General features: G+C 37.3%; 1 protein-coding gene across 8 annotated transcripts in view; it reads right to left on the reverse strand.

Moving 5' to 3' along the window:
• rims2a (regulating synaptic membrane exocytosis 2a) overlaps positions 1 to 22,654 on the reverse strand; it is a 148,325-nt gene that overhangs the window by 41,539 nt on the left and 84,132 nt on the right. For 4 of the 8 annotated variants that reach the window (XM_062985768.1, XM_062985764.1, XM_062985762.1 and 1 more), the window contains 3 exons: positions 20,147 to 20,256; positions 17,314 to 17,343; positions 1,432 to 1,541 (listed from right to left, as the gene is read on the reverse strand). In XM_062985768.1, the coding sequence (XP_062841838.1) occupies positions 1,432 to 1,541; positions 17,314 to 17,343; positions 20,147 to 20,256 (250 nt within the window). Of the gene's footprint in view, positions 1 to 1,431; positions 1,542 to 14,880; positions 14,943 to 17,313; positions 17,344 to 20,146; positions 20,257 to 22,654 lie in introns of those variants that run through there. The other 4 variants (XM_062985761.1, XM_062985760.1, XM_062985765.1 and 1 more) reach the window with 4 other exon arrangements.

The following is a 22,654-nucleotide window of genomic DNA, read 5'->3' on the forward strand; positions in this document are numbered from 1 at the left end:
TTTCACTGCTGCAGAATTAAATGATAGAGGTGTAGAAAATAATGACCCATACTTAATTAATATAAGCTTAGTGTCCACACATTGACCTAAGTAGATACTTAAATAGTACTTAAGCATTATTTACTTAAGTATTATCAGCTAATTGTTCGCAGTCAAGTAAGTACAGTCAATCTATAGAAATGTAGTATATGTAGTTTAGTCTATTGTTTTTAATTATACCCATTGGAGATAAAAGAATATCTAATTTATTATTTTCCTTTGGAAGAACCAGGATTTGGTACTGCTTCAAAACTACCTATAGCACACAATAAGATAGCAAATCTTAAAATAAAAGAAAAAAACTGCACAACTGATATAAGCACTGTTGGTTAGTGTAAAAATAATATTGTAATAAATTAAGAATATTAGTTACATGTTGGGTACATACTTTTTTTTTAATATGTGTATGTTGTGTACAAATTTAAGTTCATTACGGTAAAAAATATAGATACATAGCTACTAATTTGGAGGTGTAGAATGTTACAGCCTCCTAATTCTGTGTTTATTATTATGATTGACTATGGCAACTTACCAAAAGTGCCATGACATGACACTCTCTACAAGTGTATGTACATTTTTGACTTCTACTCTATGTAGTGTGGGAGAAAAATGTTAATTTACACTAGAAGTATTAATAGATAAACAATTACTAATTAGATATGTGATGTGTTGATATATTCAGGGCATGATTGCTAGTCATATTCCAATATTCCAAGAATACTGCTACAATGGAATTACATTGTATGACGCCCAAAACCCAGTTCTAGCTGGTTTAGATCAGTTCTTATCTTCTACCTAAGAAATCTCTGTTATTGATGGAATCTTCCACTCTCTACAAGATCACTGATGAGAGTATAAAGGGTGATTATTTTCTTTCAGTCTTATCACATTTTGTCAGTGTGATCCTTTTCTGCAGACAAGAATAAAACTCTTTTCTACTCATAATCCAGTTTCTAAGGTATTTCATTAAGAGTGTTTTCCACCACAGTATTGAAACACTAAAAACAGATTTTTAGTTTTACTGAGAAAATGTAGAATATAACATATAAATCACATGAACAGCATACACTATACTAAATGCTGTTGGTAGCAAAATAACACAGCATGCTTACCAATCTTTACCAATTAAAATCTTTTAACACTTTTTTTTTGGGAGTGAGAAGCTGTTTTAAATGTCTGGCTTAGGAGCTATTGAAGAAACCAGTGCAATAACAGATCAACTCTGGGAAAATCTGTCAACATTGTAGACATGAACTGCACACAATTGATTTTATTAATCTGAATGACTTGTATAATTGTAGTGGATTTGAATAACATTAATGTTTTTTTAAAAGGATAGCCAACAACCTAATGGTCAGGGGGTCAAACAATGTATTTTGCTGGATAACTTGCCTTCGAGTGCCGGTCCTGTTCGAGACGGGAGTCAGAGCCGGTTCCTTGCTTATACTTTTCCACCTTCTGCTTCATCTGTCGTGTCTTCTCATCCATGTCCATAGTACCTGCTGACACATGAGACAGTGGTGAGTGTGTGTAAGTGTGTGTTAATCTATGTATGTAGGGGAGGAAGTTTGGGGAAAGCCTGGATGAGATATGCAGGCAAACCAAATCACTAGTGATGGTGTGTGATCCAAGAAAAGAATTGTAGCTTGGTATGTGCACACAACGGTTAACATGATGATACAGTAGATTTAATATTCATGCACAGGGTTGGTATAGTACACACTTCTCACTACATAGTGAAGAAAATCTAAGTATCCTTGCTCTGCCTAAATAATAAACATTCCAGTGTGATAAATAACGTTTTAGAAGAACTGAATCAACAGAAAGAATCAACAGTAAGAACCAACAGACATTATATACTGTATATAATATAGGGTATGTGGATTGCCTTTATTTGTTATATATACTCACACACATGTACAGTATATTGAAATTCTTTTTTTCTGCATATCCCAGCTTGTTTGGAAGCTGGGATCCAACTGCAGAGTCAGCCATTATACAGAGTTCCTGGAGCCAAGAGGGTTTAGGGCCTTGCTCAAGAAACCAACAGCAGAGCCAGGATTCAAACCCACAACTGTCTTTCCAATCACCCAAAGCTTTACTCACTACTAGGCTAGGTTACCACTGTCTCTTTAAAGCCATGACAATGTTAAGCCTGCTTGACCTTGGACAGTGTCTGGGACTATCATTAAATACATACAACATTGGGGGATGTCGTATTTTGCTAAGCAAAGTTACATTTTAAAAAATCCTCAATTTTTTCCAAGCTCCCACAAGAGAAACTGCAATATCCTTTTTGTGCTATAGCAGCACTGCTGCCTTTGTGTGCCGAGTCTTGAATATCAGCAGTTTTGTTTTGGGGGAAAGGAAAAAAAAAAAAATCAGGCAGGTTTGTAATCTGTAACTAAACCTCACATCATAAAATCCATCTACAGATCAGATCCATTATAACATGTTGAGTGTCTAAGCGGAAAGAGTGGGAACTCTGGGAAAATGATCAGTTCATGGACTGAGCACCATCACATTTATCCGGTTCATAATATGCTGAACACTATATGGCCAAAAGTATAAGGACACACCTAATTACTGGGTTCAGGTGTTCCAGTCACACCCAGTGCTAGCAAGTGTATAAAACCAATTCACAAAAAATAGCTTTTAACTGAAAACAGTTTTTGCATTTTTCTGCAAAACTGGCCTTTAAAGAGATGGAAACTGACTAATATTCTGTAGAAAGGGCAAACAGTGTTAACTCTAAAGGTGCTTAGTTTAAATGAAGAAAAAAGTTAATGCAACAATATACAACAGCAATAATTCCCAGCAATAATGCCTTTTGCACCACCCACATACACAAGGTGAGGTCCATCAAAAACGCACTAAGTTTGGTGTAGAAAGAAACTGACCTACACATAACCCTGACCTCAAACTGAGTCAGTATTTTGGGAAGAATCGGAACACTGGCAATAATTCTTAAAGACCAACAACAATGCCTGGCCTGACTAAGTCTTTCCTGCAAAACAGTCATGCTTTAAAATCTCTAAAATCGTTTCCAGACGAGCACAGGTTGTAAGAGTTGAAAACAGGGGTCCAAAACATACAATTCCATATTTAAAATGGTGTTCAACAAGGTCTTTGATTGGTGTCCACATACTCTTGGCCAAGAAGAGTATTAGTATTAGGAGTGCTTCTCACTAACAAGAACTTTATTATTTAGATATGACATCATTGGTTCAGGGTGCACGAGTGGTGCCCCTCATGAATAATTTTATTTAAAAGACTTGACATTACAACAGTTTGACTGGCTTAATCTTACTTCTATTAGCATAATAGACACAGACACAAAAATCCAACTAGTCTACCTTTTATTTCTGTTCTCTGGGCTTATATTGTCTAATTTTCACATATAACAATAGTGATGAGAAACAATATGTTTTTTTGGGTTTAGGACATAATAAAATAAAATGACTGTAACCTTTATTAGGTCTTTAAAAAAATAAATCACACATGGAGAACCATTAATGATACTGTTATGAAGCCAGATTGGTTCATTATTACTAAATAGATGACTTTGAATCTGATTTTGGCAAGCCTGATTAAAACCTGTTAGTAAAATCTAACTGTTGTTGGTGCAATTACAGTGTTGGCAGGATAAAGCATTAATGAGATTGGGTGGAGATAATGTAAGAGAGTGGATAACAGGAATAGATCTGACTGATGGAATGAACATTTCAATTACGGGGCTTCATTACAGCTTAACATTAAATCAAATGGCGTTCAATTAAGAAGTTAAAGAGCAAATCAAAATAAGATAACAGCTCTATGAAAATTTTGAATATTTACATTTGTGTAACCTTTATAATCTTAAAATGTCTTCATAAAAATATAATAACTAAGCTGTGAAATGGGAACAAAGAATTTGTATGCTGGTTCAAATTTGTTTTATCATCTAAAGTTATTTTTTGAAAATTACCACCTATTGCCTATCTATAAGCCACACTACTGGTCTAAACTTGACTCTTGGATGGTTCTCTTATGTACTGGGAAAATAAATGAAAATTTAAATAAAAGTACATTATCTCATCTTTTTTCCTTCCTTCTTTTCAGACATGAAAACTGTAAATTACATCTAACCGATTCCAAATGTACGGTAGTGCAAAAGAGGAGCACCGTGTGCAATCAGACAGCCGAGTGATTCGACTGAAGCAGTGATGGAGATGAGCAAGGAAGAGAAGAAAATGCAGGGAAAATATTAGGGCAGAGAAGAAGGGAAGACAGACCTGAGTTTGTCCGAGCTGTCGACTCCATATCTTCTTAAGAAGGGGTTATATTTGTGGGGAGGGGGTAACATCACATCACATCACATCACATGACACACAGTACACAAACACAGACAGAGAAGATGGGTGTAAGAGGGTGTGTGTGCCAGGAAGAAGGTTTTAAAGTATAAAGGTGTTGGTTAGTGTGCGGAAATGATGAAACATCACAATATAAACAACAGCAAAATGAAATAGGGAAAAAAATAAATAAATGAATCACAAGGACACATTAAACAGAATCTAAAAAGATAAAAGAAGTGGCGTTCCTTTATAGCCTGTAAATATTAAAGAGATATTTAATAGAAAATGCATGTGTGACAGCACAACGTCCAGCTGACCTGAAAAAAGAGAGCTAGAAGAAGGGATAGAAGGGTAAAGAATAAAAATATATACATATACAGTACATACATATATACATACATATATACATACGTATATATATATATATATATATATATATATATATGTGTGTGTGTGTGCCTCGCTCGAGAAGGGAAGTTGAGCTGTGGAAATAAGGCTGTGTAAAAATAGAAAAACCCTGAAGACAGTGGCCCATTTACAAATGTCAACAAATACACAACACACGAAGCTACTCATATTAGCCGTCAGCATGGTGTAGATTATGTAACAGTGCTTTTTCTATAGGCTCTATACACAACTAATTGGACCACACAGTTCCTCTGCATATTCAAATTCCTTAGTGTAACAAAATCTGCTGATGGTGGTCGTTTTTATCCCCGTTTAGTCGCCCTGTTTTGCAACAATGAGCTGCACACACATCTGCAGATATCATTAATCATACACCATGTACAGTGTCCTTTATCTTACAAGCCCCACATGCTGCTCACGCTGAGGCATTTGGCTCAAAAGCACTGTAATGTTTCTTCTAAAAAAAATTAACAAATACAAATTAAAAATGCAAGATAAAGTAAAGCACTTTTTTGTAATGTTGCTGTTAAAGGTGCTTTGAAGATGTTTGATACAGTAATATCAAGGACATGCAATTTCACAGCTGTTGTTGAAACGCACATTGACAAGGTACATCGTTCTGGTAAGGTAGTGAAGTTTGGCCAGCATGGACCAATCCACCTTATTCAAATACATTATGTTGTTGCTCTAATATACAGTATATATGTGTGTGTGTGTGTGTGTGTGTGTGTATGTATATATATATATACAGTATATATATATATATATATATATATATATATATATATATATATATATATATACTGTATATATATACACACACACACATATATATATATATATATATACACACACACACACACACACATATATATATATATATATAACCAGGCAAGTCATAAAGAACAGCTCCTTATTTACAGTGGTGGCCTGGATATTCATCAAGACCTGATGCTATTCAAATATGACTTGCTTTCTTAAAGGTACTGATCTGTTGTTCCACATCACAAATAGATAATGTTTGCAGTGTTAAGCTTGCAAAGCTTGACAAAAAAGATATAACCAAACGTAAATTTATATTAAAATATACAATTCACTACTGCTTGTCCATATAAACTAATACATTATCAGGTCAGATGTGCCGACACCCTATAAGCCATGTTAAAATAAAGCCCAAGTAAAGTCAATAACTAAGGAAAAGTAGATTATTTCAAAAAATACAACCTGCTTTATTAGAGGCATAAATGATGTAAAAGTAACCCAATGCTATATCAGGTTTTGAATATGAAAGGGCTCATTGTGTTCTTATATAGTTCATTTCACACCATAGCACCTGTCTAACTCATAATGTGACTATAAAACATAAGGTTCATTCTAAAGATTATTAGATACCACAAAAATACAGTCGTGTTTTCCTGTGGCTGAATCTTAACTGAGCTTTATTCAACAAATGAACTATATACAGTCTAAAATGCCATTATGTTCTACTCTATACTCCAGTGAGCCTACACAAAAAACACTGAGGCTATTGAAATTAGAAGGCCTGGTCTTATTCCAAATCCAATATCAAAACTCTAAGGTAAGATGACAAGGAAAGTACATAATCGAAAGCCTAAGAGTCTAGATAAACTGAAAAACATTCACGTTTTTTAGCCTTTGATTCTCCGGTCTCATTAAGCATTAAAGAAGAAGACTCAGTGTTCTGTTGGCAAACAAAAGGTTCCACAACCAAACCAAAGCCTACGGTGAATACAGTGTATAGAGATAGGAATGATTGCCTTTGCCTATGAGGACATGGTCATTCAGTTGAGTTTCCCTGCAAACCCCAAGAACTGACAAAACCTCAAAACACCTTAAAAAGCATCAAACATACCCAGATAAATGCAGCCTAGAAGCAAACCATTAAGCATTGTTTGTTGCTATGGTAAACTGAACTAAATCATGCAGCCCTGAGGACCACATCCATTTACAAAATAATTTGTTTTCTGTCTGGAACCTGAAGTGAGGGAACTATTCCAAATCAGCCGAGAGTCTGCCGAGTCAGCTGACATGAATGCTGAAGAAGCAGATTCTGATTCAGCAACGATACAATGTCCCGTAAATACATCATGTAAACATTAATACACACTTAATATACAGTGTATCACAAAAGTGAGTACACCCCTCACATTTCTGCAGATATTTAAGTATATCTTTTCATGGGACAACACTGACAAAATGACACTTTGACACAATGAAAAGTAGTCTGTGTGCAGCTTATATAACAGTGTAAATTTATTCTTCCCTCAAAATAACTCAATATACAGCCATTAATGTCTAAACCACCAACAACAAAAGTGAGTACACCCCTTAGTGAAAGTTCCTGAAGTGTCAATATTTTGTGTGGCCACCATTATTTCCCAGAACTGCCTTAACTCTCCTGGGCATGGAGTTTACCAGAGCTTCACAGGTTGCCACTGGAATGCTTTTCCACTCCTCCATGACGACATCACAGAGCTGGCGGATATTCGAGACTTTGCGCTCCTCCACCTTCCGCTTGAGGATGCCCCAAAAGATGTTCTATTGGGTTTAGGTCTGGAGACATGCTTGGCCAGTCCATCACCTTTACCCTCAGCCTCTTCAATAAAGCAGTGGTCGTCTTAGAGGTGTGTTTGGGGTCATTATCATGCTGGAACACTGCCCTGCGACCCAGTTTCCGGAGGGAGGGGATCATGCTCTGCTTCAGTATTTCACAGTACATATTGGAGTTCATGTGTCCCTCAATGAAATGTAACTCCCCAACACCTGCTGCACTCATGCAGCCCCAGACCATGGCATTCCCACCACCATGCTTGACTGTAGGCATGACACACTTATCTTTGTACTCCTCACCTGATTGCCGCCACACATGCTTGAGACCATCTGAACCAAACAAATTAATCTTGGTCTCATCAGACCATAGGACATGGTTCCAGTAATCCATGTCCTTTGTTGACATGTCTTCAGCAAACTGTTTGCGGGCTTTCTTGTGTAGAGACTTCAGAAGAGGCTTCCTTCTGGGGCGACAGCCATGCAGACCAATTTGATGTAGTGTGCGGCGTATGGTCTGAGCACTGACAGGCTGACCCCCCACCTTTTCAATCTCTGCAGCAATGCTGACAGCACTCCTGCGCCTATCTTTCAAAGACAGTAGTTGGATGTGACGCTGAGCACATGCACTCAGCTTCTTTGGACGACCAACGCGAGGTCTTTTCTGAGTGGACCCTGCTCTTTTAAAACGCTGGATGATCTTGGCCACTGTGCTGCAGCTCAGTTTCAGGGTGTTGGCAATCTTCTTGTAGCCTTGGCCATCTTCATGTAGCGCAACAATTCGTCTTTTAAGATCCTCAGAGAGTTCTTTGCCATGAGGTGCCATGTTGGAACTTTCAGTGACCAGTATGAGAGAGTGTGAGAGCTGTACTACTAAATTGAACACACCTGCTCCCTATGCACACCTGAGACCTAGTAACACTAACAAATCACATGACATTTTGGAGGGAAAATGACAAGCAGTGCTCAATTTGGACATTTAGGGGTGTAGTCTCTTAGGGGTGTACTCACTTTTGTTGCCGGTGGTTTAGACATTAATGGCTGTATATTGAGTTATTTTGAGGGAAGAATAAATTTACACTGTTATATAAGCTGCACACAGACTACTTTTCATTGTGTCAAAGTGTCATTTTGTCAGTGTTGTCCCATGAAAAGATATACTTAAATATCTGCAGAAATGTGAGGGGTGTACTCACTTTTGTGATACACTGTACATGGCCTATTCTAAAACTATGGGCATTAATATGGGCATGGGTATAAATATGTGCCATTTCAGTAAAAACATCATTTATAAAACGGATAGTTCTGGTCCTAAAATCTGATTGGCTGAGCCGCGTTCGAAGCCGTTGTAAAATCCCCGATAAACGCACACCTAGGACCACCTCACATCATTCCATATTAATACGCCACTGAATCGAAAAAGTTAATGTTATTTTCGCCCTCATGTTGCCTAGCAACACTGTTAATCGAACTATTTTGCGTCGCGGAAGAATGCTTTATTGTAAGTTTATACACGATAAATACATTTATGAATTAAACATTGTTGTATTTATTATATTTTTTGTTGACCGCCGTTTTATAAAAGCAATAAGCCACTCGAGACCGTGCATTACTGTTATGATTTTAGCACGGGGAAAGAAGTTTTAGGCACTCCGCTTCGCGTCGTGCCAAAAACGTCATCCCCGTGCTAAAATCACAGTAATGCACGGCCTCTCGTGGCTTATTGCTTTATTATATGGTCAGACACTGACGTTGGATGAGAAGGTCTGGCTTACAATCTACATTCCAAATGATTCCATTTGTGCCTAATGGAGTTAGGGTTCTGTACAGGTTATAATTTCCTGAACATTAAAATGGGTCTGTATGGACTTTGCCTTGAATACAGGGGTGCAGTCCCCAAACTGTTGGCACAAAGTTGGAGGCTTGTACTTTTTTTTTTACACAATAGACTATATGCAGCTGTCAGCAATAGGTGTTGCAGGTATATCAGATGTCCACATACTTTTTTTCAATGTTTTTAGAGTAAATAAGCAGCTGCTTGTACTGTATTTTGTAAAAAATTGCATTTAAATGAACGCTGTTTATATGCAACAGTCATTATTAATGCTTGGTGTATTATGGGAACAAACTCATTACATTACAGGGTATCTCACTCATCCACTCACTTAGAACAGCCAGTCCAGTCAGCTTTATGTACCTGTTCGGCTGGTGGGAGTTGGTTTTTTTATTAGCTTTTTAATCGCTCATTTAAAGTTAATTTATATGTAGTTTGTATTTTTTCTCTCTTTCGCTGTATTAATTACCTTTCATAACAATTGTCTGAAGCTTTTATGCAATCATTCTGTTAGCTGTGATCAGTCAAACTCACACAATCTCTTCCTTGATGGCACTCTCAGTTCTTTTCACACACTGAGGGGGAGTGTGAGGAGCCAAATTTGGAACAGTGCTTCTTTTATAATGACTAGACTTGCTAGTAGGTTGGCACAGAAATATTTCAGTCAAAAATAAAACTCAAACAACTTTTTGCTCACTCGAATGTAGTTCAATCACAACAGTGTTAGTTTTGCACTGGAGCTGCAAGTTGGAAGTCTTTTGGCAAAACAGAACGATGAAAAACCATGATCCGAGTGACTCTGTGGCATAGTGGTTGGTGCAGAATAAGCTGGTTCGAGTATATGTCAGAAGCTGTTACTCTACTGGAATTATGCACAATAGTTTCTAGAGTTTACCCAGAATAGTGCCAAAAAACATCCAGTGAGCTGCAGTTATGCAGAGGGAAATGACTCACTTAGAGAGGTCAAGTGACAGGAGCGGGCGGCTCAATGGCTCAGTGGGTGGCACTATCGCCTCACATTAAGAAGGTCCTGGGTTGCATGTTCTCCTTTGTGTCTGTGTGGGTTTCCTCCAGGGGCGCTGGTTTCCTCCCACAGTCCAAAGACATGCAAGTGAGGTGAATTAGAAATACAAAATTGTCCATGACTGTGTTTAAAATTAACAACCTGAACTGATGAATCTTGTGTAACCAGTAACTACCCGTCCTGCCATTAATGTAACCAGAATGTGTAAAACATGACATTAAATCCTAATAATTAAATAAGTAACAGGAAGGCTATGGCATCTCACATACCCACATTGTATAACACTGTTATGCAGAAAAGGCAAGGTAAATCAAGGCTTCATCAGCCATTATTAGGAAACAGAGGCTTCAGTGGGCACAAGCTGACAGAAACTGGACAGTTAAGATTGGAAAAGTGTTGCTTGGAAAATGCCCCAACCTATTTGAGTACTGTTACTGACTATGTGCATTCCTGCCGGTTTAGAATGTACAATCTCAGAATGGAGAGAAGATCCCACAAAGCCATCTTAAACTGGTTCCATTAACATCACCTTGCTTCCCGCAGCAGATCTGGGCAACAGGGCAACTTTGCAATGTGTGGTAGTAGAATATTCACAGCATAAATGTTCAGCACACAAATCTGCAGTAATAACATGATGCAGTCTTCTCAACATGGACTGAACGCTTAAAGCAAAACTTCCAACACCTTGTAGAACCATGCCACAAAAAACCTAAGCTGTTCTAATACCAAAGCAGGGTACCTAAGATTAGCATTGTGTGACTAAAAATGTCTGGTAAGCCATAAAGTATTATTAGATACAGAAAGATGGAGTGCTTCAGAGAAGGAAAGAGGAAAAGCACACAAGAAAAAAAGGTCCAAGCATGACAGGACCAACCTGGTGCCTGAAGTGACGTGTAGCCGTTAATTTGGGCCAAACCTATACGAGAGTGCTGTTGGTCCTCCCACGTCACCTCTGCTGATGCATGATTAGTAAGGACAGCATTAGTAAAAAAAAAACAAAAAAACAGTCTGTCTGCTTAATATACAAACCACACATCTTTTTAACCAGGTGCAGGTTTACATAACACCCTCATTATACCCATTACCATTTAAACCCACCTGCTTCTGATTGATGACAAATAAAATGTTACACAATCTGATTAGTTCCAAGCACATTTAAATAACACAGACTGAATTATGATAGTGAGTCAGAATGACATGGTTAATGTAGAGGGTAACTAATCATGTAAAACGATCAATTTTCTTCAAGAAAATTTAGGTACAGCTGTTCAGCCGAGCCCCTTTAATTAAGATGTGAGCTGGATATCAGAAGCACTAATCATGTGGTTGTTATTCTGGATGGAATTGAGGAACAGATGAGGGTTCAGCACTGAACAGTGAACAGCACTTTTCATTACGGCATTTTGCGCCATCTACTGGTCAAAGGCTGTAACTACAAAAAAGCGATTAATGTACCATGAAGGGAAAAAAACACTTTTTGGGGGGTTTCTGTGCTTAGTTTATTCTCTCAAACCTTAATTCAAGTGCCATAATACAAAAATAACGTTTTGGCTGACCAGTTTTATTGCATTTTGTAAATTTAAACTAATTTAGAATTCATGCCTGCAAAAACAAAAAGCTAAGCCGAGGGGAAAATACAAATTTATTTACTTGGATTTTAACGTCATGTTTTACACTCTTTGGTCACATTCATGACAGAAATGGTAGTTACTCATTACCCAAGATGTATCAGTTCACAAGTTTAATGTCAAACACAGTCGTGGACAATTTTGTATCTCCAATTCCCCTCTACTGCACATTCTTTGGATTGTAGGAGGAAACCGGAACTCCTGGAGGAAACCTAAGCACGGGAAGAACATGCAAACTCCACACAGAAAGGACCTGGACCGTCCCACCTGGGGATCGAACCAGAATCTTTTTGCTGTGAGGCAATAGTGTTACCCACTTAGCCACCGTGCCGCCCCGAGGGAAAAATAAAGTGAAATAAAGTAAAAGGTTTATAAAATATTCAAGTCTGATCATTTTAAAACATTCCACAACAAGCAGGTAAACTGGTAACAAGTGAGGTTATTGTAAGTGGGTATTATAAGGCTCAATCTTTGCGAGATTCGTCTCTTATTAAAAAGTTTTGGTGCATCATAAAAAGAAGGATCAGACACTGGCAGTCGCGGACTGTTGAACAGATGAAATATTGTATGTAAAGAAGAAATGATACAAAAATTCCACTGGCAAATCTCTAACTATTAATGCCCTCCGTTCCCAAACCAATGAAAAGTGTCATTCATAAAAGAGGTGATGTAATACAGTGGGTACATCTGCCCCTGTCTAAACCTTTGAGTTTGTTGCAGAGATCAAATTCTAAATAACCAATTTAAAGTAGTTTTGTCAGTAAAATGAAGGTACAAAAGAATGAACATCAGAGATCCAAATGGATGAAATAAGCTAAAAGGCAGTTTAAATAAATTTGGGAGGCTGAAAGCTTGCTAGTTCTGTTTAGGTTATGCATGTGACAATCAAATGTCATTTAAATCAGTCTAGTAACAAAAGCCAGTTGTTTAGCTTAAAGCAGTGAATATTGTCCCTTATACTGTAGGTATACACACTTAGGTTCAATAAGATATGGAGCACTCACTGCAAACATCACACACAAAATCACACACATTTATTTTACATGCACATCCAAACGTAGTATCACTGCAAGTCCACACTTTAATCGACACTTGCCTTTCCTTCCATTGGTTGCTGGTCTCTCCTCACAGTCTTTCACACAGAGTGATGAAACAAGCACAGAACAACACAGATCAATCCCTGCCATCAGTTAAAAGGCAGCGGGCATCTATACCCAACGCTGGTAATTGTTTTTATTAGTATTTTAACCTGACAGAGCAAATGCTAAACATCTAGCTTCTCCACATATAATTCCAAATTGCCTTTGCAACCTCTGCTGCATACACCCTCATTTAAAGGTGTGGAGCCACTGGCCACGTCTTTTTTTTTTGGACAGCATACAGAAAGCTTTAACAACCACAAGGTAACATGCTATGCCCTCGTTGTATTTTCTGACCAGTCAATAAATCCAATCAGATACAATTCATGTATTGAGGATTAAGAATCTTGCTCAAGGGCCCAACAATAACAATAGAAACCTGGAAGAGATGAGGCTTGAACCAGCAACCTTCCAAATACTAGTCTAGGATTTTAACCACTGAGCTTCCACCGTATGTGAAGTGTTTATCTAAAACACCTGTAAGTTTATGATGATAAATTAAGCAGTCAGATCTGGTTTTCTCCATAGTAGTTCATCTTTTCATCTGAACTGAAATCAATCAGAAGTAGATACATTAGAAACTTTGCTACAGAACTGCAGAAGCTCTAAAGGTGTGGCAAGCATGTTTTCATGAATAGAAGGTTTGGATCAAAAACTAAAACCACCAGAATCAAAACTCTCCCCAGCGTAACTTTAAGCCTAGACAAAGAGTCCAAAAATGGATTCTCACTCACAATGGGATTACTGAGATTTCATTTCAGTTTAGTTTTCATCCAAGAGACTGTTACTGAACATCCTGAAATAAAGGCATGAATGTAGGTTACTGAGTCAGGATGTTTGTGTCAATAAATAGTGAAATGTGAAGTACTTGAAAAAGCTGACTGGAGCAGCTGAATTCAGTCAAGCATGTAGGAGGTGAAAGAGACTCGTGAGCCACTTGAAGGACAGACGGAGGGTTGAGGAAAAGCAATCTGCTGAATATTGATCACTCGGCCAACATAGCATGTGGGTGAGTATGTGCATATGCTTCACCTACGCTGAAATCGCTGAGCCAGTGTTTGATTTTGCCATGTGTGTTACTTTAATTTGTACATGTATGTAATGGCAGTCAAGGAATTTCATTTATTTTCCTATTACTGAATGATTAGAAACACAAGTTCAAGAACACAGTCAAACTAGCCCTTATGGGCACAAGAAGAAGGAATTCAGAGGCCATATCAAAGTTAGCTTTGTATGTTATTTCCAGACCCATGTCACAATATGGTAAAATGATAAATAAAAACAAAGATTATAGTTGACTGGATTAGATTAAATAATTTATTGGCACGATCGTGAGTTCCTCCAGCAGTCTCTGGACAAGAACCCCGAACAGATACTATGGCTATGTCTTTATACTGTTCTGGTCACAAGGCATTGAGTGTTGAACACATTGGGTGTTAGCCCCTATAGGCTTAACAACAGGTATGTTGTTTATCTTTGTAGACTAGACTCCCATGACTCTGCTCAAGCACAATACAACTAAGAATTCAAGGAACTACTAGAATTTAAGTAATATAAAGCATAAAATCTCATCTCTTCCATAACACCCATCATACCTGAAGGTCTATCTATAAGAACAGACTTAATTTATACACTGATGACAGAAGACTATTCAATGTTCAGTGTTTTATGTCTAGATTTGTTATATAATCGATAAGAACAGTTTAGACTCATCACTTATTTAACTGAAGATTTGTATAACCTACCCATTTTTTCTTGTCGCAGCATTTGACCATAGTGATGAAAATTACTTTTCTAGCATTCAGCAGATGCTTTTGAAATAATATGTTGTAAAGGTGTATGGAAAAGAAGAAGCCGACAAAAGAAAAGAAATAAAGATGAGACAGAGAAAGGGCAGAGGACACACCTGCTTCTGCATCAAACGATGACTTAATGGGGGTGGAATAATATATGACAGGTTCCTCTTCCTCTTCATCTGGAGAATGGTAAGAAGAAGGTAATGGATGGTTATGATGATGACACACACCACAAACAGAGAAGCTATAGGGTCGACCAGCAAGTCTAAACTGAGTCAGTCTTACTGCTGAACAGGTCAAAGCAAATAAAAATAAAATGATTTCATTAATGAAAAAGGGGGAGGGGGTTGAAGGTGCAAAGCATCTAAAGCCATTTAAAGTTCTAAAAGATGTAGCATTCTACAACACACAATTTAACCTAATAGCCAGATCTCTGGATGACCTGCACTGTACATATTTAATTATTGTACCAGTAAGCATCATTGTACGTTTATGTAAGCAAGTCCTTATAACTAGATGACTTCAACTGACAGAACATTTTGGTTCGTTTACATTTCTTGACTCTTTCAAGCCTCAGCAGCTTTTCATTTTTTCATTATAAAGAAATTAGAGGGGAACTGATATAAATTAGGTTCTGTTATGGCAGAAAAAAATTGTGTTTTATTTGTTTTGACTTTGTTTGTCTATTGAGTTTAGTTTGCAATCTAGATCCTGAGAACCAGTTAATTTATATGGCCACATTTAATTTACAGTTAATTTTATAGTTAGTAAATTTATATGGCCACAATAAGCAAAATGTGACTCAGAGATATAAATATTACCATATAAAATATAGTAAAATATTATTACTAACATATCTGAATAGATAATAGATACATAATATTAAATAGATAATATTCTGAGCTATAAAATGGTACATTGCAATCTATATGTAAATATAATCCTCCAGGAGTGCTGCTAAAATACATGATAAAATAGTACATTTAAAAGTTATTCAGGAACTTTGTGCTTTGAGTTGTATTTTATGGACATTTCACTTATGTGAAAATAAATTTGCCAAATATTAAACATATTCAGACTTTCTGACACCACTTTTACCTCAATAGCATTGTTAGAATTGAATTGTTCTTGTGCTGGAAGTTAAGTGGAATAAAAGTGTCAGTGAATAACAGTAATACATTTTGCCAGGAACTCTTCACATGTTCATGTTACAGTAACTAGAACCAAAGGCTCAGACGCTACATCATTCAATTACACAATCTGTCTGATACATTTGTACATTAGTGCAATAGCTACAAGATTCTTGACAGTTCAATTTGGTTACGTTAAACTATATGGCCCAAAGTATGTGGACACCGCTTTTAATCTGAGTTTTCGATGGTAAATAAATATCATTCTAACTTTGTAGGAGAAACATTCTGTTCTATAATAACTGTTCCTCTTTGTGAAGTCCAAAAAAATGGATACATGACATCTGTACTCCAGTGAATGCAACCCCAATGCACAACTCCAGTGAACGCAACACTTTTGCTATGATTTGAAATAGTACCGCATTCAGTCAGGTTTTGGAATAGGATATTTAACAAATCCATGGTGATGTAAAGCCGACCCGACTATAGATAGGGTCCACCACTCTCCATTTTTAGGCAGCTTATCTGGTCATCATTTAATCCTTTTTTTGGTTCATCAATCAGAAGAAAAAGTCCTCTTAGCATAAAGTGATAGTAAAAAGTACATGGAACACTGGTCTCTTGTCGAAACTCGAAAAGATAATCCAAACTAAGGAGACTTTGTAACTTTTAAAAAAATAAAAAATAAATAAATTGCAATTTCTGCAGCAAATTGTAAGTGTTAATGTTGGGCATCATGTTCAGAAATAATTCATGGTTTGGATATGGATTGGGTACAACATGATATAACTCCACAAGGACAAGTTATGAGACAAGACAACATCACAATCACGTACAAACAACACATACTATCTGCAATAGTCCTTGTTTCACATTATAGCTATTTATAATCTTGTAGGGTCACATATGTTCATATATTTTCATTACAGTAAATGTCTGTAATTATTTGGTCTAAAAGTGGGTGGGAAAAAAATCTTATCAGGACTGGATTAACCTTTCTTAGAATTTCATAAGGTCAAACTATGCAGCCTGATGGCAAAACTTAGATACATCAGGGATTCAAAAATGCTTATTAAACTGCAAACTAGTATACAAAATAGGTCATTATATTTTGGCATTTAGAATATCAGTAACACACTGATGCTTAAGACACAAAACTGCCAGAATGTGCAGTGTGTGCAGCGTAAACACTGAACCATACAGCAGTAAGCTAACTTGTTTTAATTGCTGGTATTTTTTTATTTTATATAATGAGGGAGATTCACATAGTTTTTAGTTTTGAGGGAAACTAATAAAACAAATTTAATAAATAATCATTAAAGCAAAGCTCAGGCTCAAAACTATTGCAGATGGGTTTAGCCTTCAGCAGAACTTAAATCTGTCAGCCTAAACCCACTAAAGCAGGTTACACACCTGGACCAGGATCAGTTTCTTCCCGTTCATCTGGGAGAGAAACAAGAAGGGTAACAAGTCATGAAAATGAGAGCTGATGCACTGGCCTGTGAACGACGGCTAACACATTACATTCAGGCTGTTATGTGTTCAGCCAGCAGTACTCAAAACATCTGGCACCACAACAAGTGTTAGTCTACTCAGTAGCTCTGTGTTTACTGTGCCTACTACCGCATTTTTCTTTCGTTTTCAGGCATTTTTTCTGTTGTTTACTGCATTTTTTCTTTCATTTTCTTTGGGATCAATAAATTATCTATATTTTATATATTTCTATCTATCAAACTGAATGGGATCAGCGTGGGATGTGTGGATCATTTTATTTATACAGTTTTCCATCAAAAAAAAAAAAAACAAGGCTCAGATTGTCTAGCTAGGATCTTAACCTTGGCTCCTAAATTCTAGTGACCAGGGAATATTAGGAGTACACGCAAACTTTCTTTTCTTCACCCAATTATTACAATCCTCTTTTTTAGATGTAAACATTATTATCTCCCCAACTAGAGAATATAAGTAGACCATTTACCCAAATACAAGATAAATACAACTTTTAACATGTACAGTGTATCACAAAAGTGAGTACACCCCTCACATTTCTGCAGATATTTAAGTATATCTTTTCATGGGACAACACTGACAAAATGACACTTTGACACAATGAAAAGTAGTCTGTGTGCAGCTTATATAACAGTGTAAATTTATTCTTCCCTCAAAATAACTCAATATACAGCCATTAATGTCTAAACCACCGGCAACAAAAGTGAGTACACCCCTTAGTGAAAGTTCCTGAAGTGTCAATATTTTGTGTGGCCACCATTATTTCCCAGAACTGCCTTAACTCTCCTGGGCATGGAGTTTACCAGAGCTTCACAGGTTGCCACTGGAATGCTTTTCCACTCCTCCATGACGACATCACGGAGCTGGCGGATATTCGAGACTTTGCGCTCCTCCACCTTCCGCTTGAGGATGCCCCAAAGATGTTCTATTGGGTTTAGGTCTGGAGACATGCTTGGCCAGTCCATCACCTTTACCCTCAGCCTCTTCAATAAAGCAGTGGTCATCTTAGAGGCGTGTTTGGGGTCATTATCATGCTGGAACACTGCCCTGCGACCCAGTTTCCGGAGGGAGGGGATCATGCTCTGCTTCAGTATTTCACAGTACATATTGGAGTTCATGTGTCCCTCAATGAAATGTAACTCCCCAACACCTGCTGCACTCACGCAGCCCCAGACCATGGCATTCCCACCACCATGCTTGACTGTAGGCATGACACACTTATCTTTGTACACCTCACCTGATTGCCGCCACACATGCTTGAGACCGTCTGAACCAAACAAATTGATCTTGGTCTCATCAGACCATAGGACATGGTTCCAGTAATCCATGTCCTTTGTTGACATGTCTTCAGCAAACTGTTTGCGGGCTTTCTTGTGTAGAGACTTCAGAAGAGGCTTCCTTCTGGGGTGACAGCCATGCAGACCAATTTGATGTAGTGTGCGGCGTATGGTCTGAGCACTGACAGGCTGACCCCCCACCTTTTCAATCTCTGCAGCAATGCTGACAGCACTCCTACGCCTATCTTTCAAAGACAGCAGTTGGATGTGACGCTGAGCACGTGCACTCAGCTTCTTTGGACGACCAACGCGAGGTCTGTTCTGAGTGGACCCTGCTCTTTTAAAACGCTGGATGATCTTGGCCACTGTGCTGCAGCTCAGTTTCAGGGTGTTGGCAATCTTCTTGTAGCCTTGGCCATCTTCATGTAGCGCAACAATTCTTCTTTTAAGATCCTCAGAGAGTTCTTTGCCATGAGGTGCCATGTTGGAACTTTTAGTGACCAGTATGAGAGAGTGTGAGAGCTGTACTACTAAATTGAACACACCTGCTCCCTATGCACACCTGAGACCTAGTAACACTAACAAATCACATGACATTTTGGAGGGAAAATGACAAGCAGTGCTCAATTTGGACATTTAGGGGTGTAGTCTCTTAGGGGTGTACTCACTTTTGTTGCCGGTGGTTTAGACATTAATGGCTGTATATTGAGTTATTTTGAGGGAAGAATAAATTTACACTGTTATATAAGCTGCACACAGACTACTTTTCATTGTGTCAAAGTGTCATTTTGTCAGTGTTGTCCCATGAAAAGATATACTTAAATATCTGCAGAAATGTGAGGGGTGTACTCACTTTTGTGATACACTGTATATTAACTACTAAATCATACGGTAATGCCAGCCAGTCAGTTATTTATTTATTTCACAACAGGAAGTTGCAATGTTTATTACAGAGCATAATCGCCACCGGGCATATTAGGAGCAAATCACAACAAAAGCATTTCTGACTGAAAATGAATCACAAAACTGATTATGAAAAGCCATATCAGCAAACTATCAACAAGTCCTTTGCAAGTCATTCTCCTAAGCAAAGACAAAGTAAGATATTCTAAGCCAGCACTACACAACATGTTTAATACCTAAAAATAAAAATTCATGCTGGCAACCCAAACTGCAGTCATCGAGAATTATTATTAAGAGTCAGAAATCAGATCTGTTTTCCAATACTACATCACAAGCTGTGAAAACAAGCTGTTGCTTCAACAATTTGGTAGTAACCCTTTACTACCAATAATAATTCAAGCATTTTCAGCTTTCTTAAGCATAACTAGAATTTTTGTAAGACATAAATGTAATTTAGTTACAGGGACATTCCAGCAACTTAAAACACCATCAAACATCCAATTAATCAAAAATGAGAATCCACAATATATGAATGAGGCAGAATGGAAAAACAGACTTACTCCTGTCTAGCGTCCCCTTTGAGGGCAGCTGCGGGAGCTGCCGTCCTCTCCGGCTGTTCATGGGCGTGCTGGTGGGGCTGGTTTGGGCTGATCCGCTGCGAGGGTGTGCCCTGCCAAACACAAAAACTCATTACTGCTGAAAACATTGTTCTAATGTAAGCCTGATGCGCTTGTGTGATTTAATTTACTGAGAGAAAAAAACCCTGACAGAGTTTTACACTGTCACGCATCAGCCAAGACATGTATGGTTTTACTTTGTTGTGACAAGACTACTCTACGATTTTTTGTTGGTAATAAAAGATACAGCTAAATGCCTTTTAAACATATCACATTGGTTGTCAAAGAATCAATGTTTCATTTGTTTTCAAAGATGTTCAGTGGGGCTGAGAACAGGACTCATGAACTTAAAATAATTCAAATGTAATCTAATTCATTTTATACACCTGATGTGTGTCTGGCTGAAACATCTGAACTTAATAAATAGAGGGGGGTGTCCACATGCCAAATAGTGTAGCATTTAAAAAAAGTATTCAATGATCTTGCTGTGTGTTTTGGTCAATAATGAAGTGCCAAACACCAAACATATCTTGGCTAAATTACCACATATGGGATTCATGAACAATTTGGGAAAATCATTCGATTTCTCACTGAACCACAAATTCATTTCTGTTTTTAAGCACCAAGTATGTTTGCAAGCATCATTTTAGTACTAAGAACTAATGACCTTAGCAAACAATAACCAGGGCTTTAGAAATGAACTGTGAGTATTTTCTAAAATACCATGCACTACATACCATAATTATTTAAAATAATACAGATATCATATAAAACATGTTGATATTAAAAACTAAAACAAAAGGAAGCATATGCTGAAATATGATTGTAACAATTATTCATATATATGCTGCTTTACATATATAGATCTTGTGTACAATCAAGGCCATGCAAAGTCTTCTGGCTTCAGGGGGGGTTTAAATGTGTTGGTGAAAAGAAACTGCTGTGTGTGTGTGTGTGTGAGAAAATTTTTCAATAAATGTTCAGTCAGCAAAAATAAAACTGCAAGACATTTGTGAAACAGAACTTTGGTTCCCTCTCCAGCAGCAAAAATACAAAGATACAGTTTTGATGTTGCCTGATTCTGGTTAGTATAATATGGACAAATACTCTTGCAAGTTCCGTTACTTTGGGCGTGTGATAAGGCACCCACATGACAATGTTTAAGGCAGTGTTATAACAGGACTGGAAGGAATCAGAAAATAAGAAAGAACAAGAATTAGCTGGAGTGCCAACTTCTTGACGTGAATCGCACTATAGGCATTAATCCACTACAAGCGACACAAGACAGAGAGCACTGAGAAAAGATGACCCATCTTTGCAGTGTATAGTATATACATACAGTAGTGGCCAATTGTTAGTATTAAGTATCCAGATGTTTGTATACATACAGATAGGGAAAGCAAATTACCAATTCAAATTTACACCCAAGGCCACTTAAATTTTTACTTCTAAATATAGAAAAAAAATGGATGACCTGAATGCAGCAGGAACAAAAGTTACATATTGTTTCTGCACAGAGATGCATTTCTAAAATGTGCACCCAAGCGTTCGTGTATCAAAACACATTTATGAATGTATTTTTGTAAGATGAAATTTTAATTACATTTAACTTGTATGTAAGATATTAAAATTACAAATTGATACATAATAGGAAAAAAAGACATACTATAACCACACTGTTAAATATGGCAGAGGATTTGTGATGTTTTGGGGCTGATTAGAATATGTAGCATTATGAACTAGAAATTATCGTCATATTTTAAAGAAGCTAAAACTGAGTCATGGCTAAGCTACATCTGACTGAGTCATGGTCAGAACATACATTTAAATCCACACAAAAAAGGTTTGGTAATAAGATATTTAAACCTTTGTCATGGTCATCCATGTCACCTGACCTAAAACCCATTAAATTATTTGGGGTGAGCTAAAGACCGTCTGCAAGAAAGAATCTAGAAGCCCAGATAACCTCATTAATCATTACAGGTGAACATTCAGTGCTCCTGGCATAGAAAGCTTGCACAAATTGCACTTGGTTTTGTTTAAAAAATAAATCTTTGATATAAGTGTCAATAATTCTGGATCCGACTATGTTTTTCTACAGTGCTGCATGTTGTCATGGCTCAAATTAATCAAATGCCTGAGAATAAATTGCCTATGAGAAGAAAGGTTAGTACATGCAGATTAAAGTGCATCTGCAAATGTCTGATGATTGCTGAAAAAGTGTTTTTATCACTGAGGAATAAATCATGAGAAATTAATCACTGAATACAAACTAATATGGAGGAAGAAAATGAGTCAAATATCGGGTCGGGATAGTAAAAGAACAACAAATCAATGGAGACTTAACACCTTTATATGCAGTCCAAATATAAACGGTGTTTTGTCAGCAAAAAAAATGAAATTATTCTACAGTCTACTTTAGCAGTGCTGCAAAAAGAAAAAAACAGTGAT

The sequence above is a fragment of the Trichomycterus rosablanca genome, chromosome 23 (assembly GCF_030014385.1).
Source record: "Trichomycterus rosablanca isolate fTriRos1 chromosome 23, fTriRos1.hap1, whole genome shotgun sequence".
NCBI classification, from domain to species: domain Eukaryota; kingdom Metazoa; phylum Chordata; class Actinopteri; order Siluriformes; family Trichomycteridae; genus Trichomycterus; species Trichomycterus rosablanca.